Raw genomic sequence first — 4,976 nt, 5'->3', positions numbered from 1 at the left:
GGCCCAGTTTGCCAGGTGCAACAGCCATCACGACTGCATTGACGATTGCTGGCTGATGCGAAGGCGAATGTGGATGGGCCAGGTGATTTATGTCTATGGCTGCGGCCAGGAGTCTGGAAGCGAGAAGCGAGATCTAGCTGGCGTTGCCGCCTGGCCGTGCCAAGGATTTGGGCGCCTGGTCGGCGCCTAGGCCCTATGTAGGGTGAGCAGACATGGCTGTCTTCGCTCTTCACCAAACTTTGAACAAGGGGCTGCAACCTTCTTCTGGCAGCCGGCAGAGCGGCGCTGTCTGCGTCCTGATCTGCCTTATCATGAGCATGAGGGTTGAATGGTGCGTCCCTTGCATCGCTGTCAACTGATGGCGGCAGAGCCTGTCGGGCTGCCCCTGTCCGGGCCACTCTACGTCAGCCTTGACTTGAGTAAAGTAAACTGGCACGATCGAACCAATAATGAAATGGCACAAGGAGCTTGAATCACCAATCTGTGATGCGTCTTCCACCCTCGTTGCCTGCAGTACAGCTGTGGGGGTTGCGATAGATTTGGGATCGCGTCAATCAAGTCACAACAGGGGGAGACCTTGCGAAGCATATAGCGAACACGCACAGAAGCCAGCCGGGCTGTCTGTAGCCGATGAGTCTTCATCATCACACTTGCGTATGCTTTTCAGGTTGAACAGCACCAAGAACGACATGACAAAACTAAGGGCTGAAACATCGAAGAGGAAGGAGCCGACATGAAGACGACATTCATTTACATGCGCAATGAATGGTCGGGCCCGTTGTCACTCTTCTCGTCTGAAAGGCATGCGATTCCAACGGGACTGTGGTACCTAGAAACACCCGTCTCGCCGGTCTCGGAACCTCCCAGCCGGTCTTGATGCAAAGTCAAGCCGAGCGAGACGATCTTGTGAACCGTATCACTATGGGAGTTCGTGTCATCCGGCCAGAGAAGAGTAGGCATGGCTGATATGAAACGATCGTCACAACATCAGGCAAGTGGCTCGGGAGTTTGTAGGCAAGAAGCATCAAGCAAGGCCCATCAGATGAGTAAGCTATTCCGTTGCAAGTCTGTGGTACGGGGGCTCGTAAGACCGACTTCAGAGGTTAAGGTCTGATTTGGGCACATGTTCCACGCCTGACAAGAGTGCACGTGAGTGGCTGGTGGGTATAAAGCCAGTGTACCCAAGAAAGGGCATTGCCTCCCTTGACCAGTCACTCTATCCATGCTCCTCTCGTTCATGCCCTCTCGTTACTGTACCCTCTGTTCATACTCCACTCGTCCATCCCCTCGTCCATCCCCTCGTCCATCCCCTCGTCCATCCCCTCGTCCATATCCTCTCCTTACCATACCCTCTCCTCATTCCTTTCCTCGTCAGCCTCTCTCGCGCCCATCACCACTTTGGTCACCACTAGATCTTTTTGTACCTGCCCTTTCACGATGCCATCAGAATCAGAAAAGGCCTCCGGTTTTCATGACCATGACAACCAATTCTCCCATACCCGAGCTTCTTCAGGCGATACAGAAGACTTCACTAATGATCCCCGCTACGGTACTTTGAACCAGGTGCACCAGAAAGAGGAGCATGATGGTGATAAACGCACTTCCTTCGCCAGCATGCGTACCAGCGAACATCCGATACTGTACTACAGCGAACACTCAACAATTCATCACTCGAAGCGAAAGCGACCCGAGCTAGATGAGTCGGACGGGTCGCGTTCTCCACGTGCCCAACGTCAACGTGTAAATGGCGTATCGGACCCCCGAGACAACGCCTATGACCAACCGTCGAGCAAAAAAGGAAAGATTGGTCCTCCTTGGGACCGACTATCCGATCCATCTCTGTGCTCGCAACCTCAACCCCGTTGCACCAACGTGTCGGAAGGCTTCATTTCGGCTACTGTACATCCTGGCCCAGAGGAGAACTACTCCAGGCCTTTCCCAGATGACAATAGTGAAAAAAGCCAAATCGACGACGGCGGACTGCAAACCCATTCTCTGTGGCCTCTAGTGGCCTGCCCCCGTCGCAGCTACAGTTTAGCGGTGATCCTCGACGATGAACCAGAGGCTCGGAATGCAGAACGACACAACCGGTTACCGCGTCAGAGAGATCCCTTATCTCAGGATTATGGTGATCATGTCGAACGTGGTCTTAGAGTCAGTCCAGAGGAAGATGCTATTGGGGACGCCCAAGCCAATGATGGCTCGGAGCTTCCACTTACGTCTAGCTCTGCATTCCAACACCCTTCTCCATACCTGATTCCGGGCCCTAGTGGCCTCTCAGCACAGCCTACTCAAGAGGTCTTCAGGCTCAACCCCAGCCCTGTTCTGTCAACTGTGTCAGACGATCCTCCATGCTTTACTCTATCTAGCGTTGTAGCGATCGCTCGGGATAAGCGGACGTCAGTTGCCTGCAAACGCTGTCGCAAGAGGAAGGTGAGTCTGTTCTAGAGGAATGCTCGACGCCTCATCCCTTTTTTACGCAGCCTCTCTGACTTGAAGGTAGATTCGCTGTGGCGGGCCTCAGTCTGGGAGCGAAAAGAGGTGTAAGAACTGCAGCAACATGAACGGAGAGTGCATCTTTGCACCGGCGTCCCCCATCAGCTATACAGCCGTTACTCCTCATCCCTCCAGGTCTGCTGGAGGGCCGCTCGGAAGGACTATATAACGGGCCGAGTGCGCAGCCGCTTCTGTCCAAATCGACAGGCCTATTTCTAGATACTCAACCGGTACGTTCATTGTACAACAGGACATCCTTGACTCCCATAATGGACTCGTCATTACAACCAGAATCAACTGGGTCCGGTCATTCCCTGGAGAGATCCCATACAACGCCCGAGTCCGATATACAAGAAGGTGGACTATCGTTGGACGCGCCATCAAACATCCATTAGCCGGCCTCATTCGACGTCTGCTCTCAACGCTTGCTGCCGGATCAATCAATATCTGTCTTGTACCTTCATAACCTCGTTTGTGGAATTGATGGGGCTTTTCCTCGTTCTCATTGTTCCAAATCTATTGGCCCAGAGAAAAACCTAGCGCGACACCGCCGTGAAGTCCAGGGAGAGGGCGGGTTTGTTAGGAGCCGCTGTTCCTGTTCGGATCTTGGGTGCTCTTACGGCAAACAAGACAACGGGTTTCCACTTCTTGAGCAAGCTCAAACCATTGTCAGATCAACCATCGAAAAGGAAAAAAGACACAAAACGTTACAAGGGCGGTGCAACCGATCAACACGGGGAAATCAAGAGCCAGGATCAGTGTCAAGGGACCGAATTGAAAGCCGGGAATATCAATGCATCACAGCTAGGATCACTAAAAATACCACTTCTTGTTTGTTGCGGGACTAGTAGGGACTAGGGTTAGCCAGCATTTCTAACGTGAGAGATCGGTTTGCGGCTTTAAGCCGACATCTGTAAACTCAAGCTGATAGGTACATATAACGAGGCGGGCAAGCCGCCATGGAAAATTTTCAAGTGAGAAAAGGTTTACAGTACATACGCCGAGGCTGAAGATAGACATCATCACTGACCAAGGGTTTTGCATGTCTATGAGAAGTGGGACATTCTTTACTGGAGCTATGCAGTCTCCTTTTTTCGGTTTGGAACATAATAACTTGTCTATTCATTGGCCTCTACCGGCAGTGGACGTTCGCGGCTGACAAAACATTCTGTACCAATAATAAGCACTTAAATATCGGGTCACTCAAGCGTCAGGCCACTCATGCATAAGGACCGTCAGGCAAACTTCTGTGACAGGGTAGGAGGGCCGGGAAAGGTCTATTCTCAGTACTTAATCTTGACTTTGCGCTGCGGAGTCTTTTCGCGAACGAACCACATCCTTCGCCGAGGCGCCGCAATCGGAAACAGTGCCACCAGTCCTGATGTTGAATCAAATGATTGTTCATTTTCAAATAGGGAAAATCAGATCGCCTTCGTTCAAACGTGGATTTTCAAATCTCTCACAGCTTTGCACTCGGTAGACCCTTACTCGCTGCCAAGGGGCTATTCTGGCCAGGTTCACCAGGCACGCCCAAAACCAGAACGGAGAAAGAACACAGTTGCCATTCGCGACTTGAAAAACCAATTCCATTTGGGGATTTATTCCCACACAAAGTATAAAGTGACGGCTGCATTGGCTCTTTCACCGGTCGTGGCTCGTCGTTCTTCGAGAAAGCGTACAGTACCAAATCCCAACTTCAACTACATCCAACCATGGGCCGCGCTCGCGCTTTGATCGCATGCTCTATCTCATTCACCAGAAATTATCCACTGAAATCGGTTTGGAGTGATTTCAGTTGGATCAGACGTCAGATAGAAGACCTTCACGGCCAATATATCCATGACCTCGAAGACCCTTTGCTCACGCATCTGGTGACTTCGCAGAGCGAACTTTCAGATGAAGAAGGCTTCACGAGGTACATTTCCCGCAAAAATTGGAAAGGTGTCCACATAGTCAGTTACGACTGGTTACAGGAGTGTCTTCGAACCAACACAAAGATAGATGAAGGCCCATACAGATTGAAGGTGCCGGCGCGAATGGGTGATCCTGAGTACAGCTTCTATGCCCGCCGCCGATTGAAGGAATCAAAGAATACAAGAGCTTTTAGTTAAGGAGAGAAACAAACAGAATGAACTCGCCATTCTCTGCAGTGGCCTTTCATTTTTTCGTCGGCATCGCCATCAGAGCTTGGCAAGCTTGAACCACTGCATCAGTTCGCAATTAGATAGACCAATGGATTTGAACTTCTGGCACAGCGGCAGCACGTAGTCGTGATCAGATCAACGTAATGTTGCACATGTGTCTTTTTTTCCCTCTATGTATGGTCTCCAACTCATGACGCACTCATGGACTTCGATAATATCCGTGCGCTGCCCTGGGAAGCGGGTCATGAAAAGTTGAGGCCCTTTCACACGGAAGACGAAACTAGGACGCCACCGTCCAGCGTCGCTGTCATATTCCTCCTATATTCGGCTAGAATG

The 4,976-nt window shown here is 51.2% G+C and overlaps 1 protein-coding gene across 1 annotated transcript; it reads left to right on the top strand.

Moving 5' to 3' along the window:
- Positions 1–2,071: 2,071 nt before the first annotated feature.
- D7B24_004741 (uncharacterized protein) lies at positions 2,072–2,665 on the top strand (the record flags this gene model as incomplete). The annotated part of the gene is made up of 3 exons (XM_028638907.1): positions 2,072–2,154; positions 2,370–2,433; positions 2,504–2,665. The coding sequence occupies 3 exons, from the start codon at positions 2,072–2,074 to the stop codon at positions 2,663–2,665; spliced, it is 309 nt and encodes a 102-aa protein (XP_028490165.1).
- Between the last annotated feature and the right edge of the window lie 2,311 nt (positions 2,666–4,976).

The sequence above is a fragment of the Verticillium nonalfalfae genome (assembly GCF_003724135.2).
Source record: "Verticillium nonalfalfae strain VnAa140/NRRL 66861 chromosome Unknown scaffold_270, whole genome shotgun sequence".
Taxonomy (NCBI): domain Eukaryota; kingdom Fungi; phylum Ascomycota; class Sordariomycetes; order Glomerellales; family Plectosphaerellaceae; genus Verticillium; species Verticillium nonalfalfae.
Note: the sequence above shows the minus strand (reverse complement) of the source record. Positions and strands in the feature narration are given on the sequence as shown.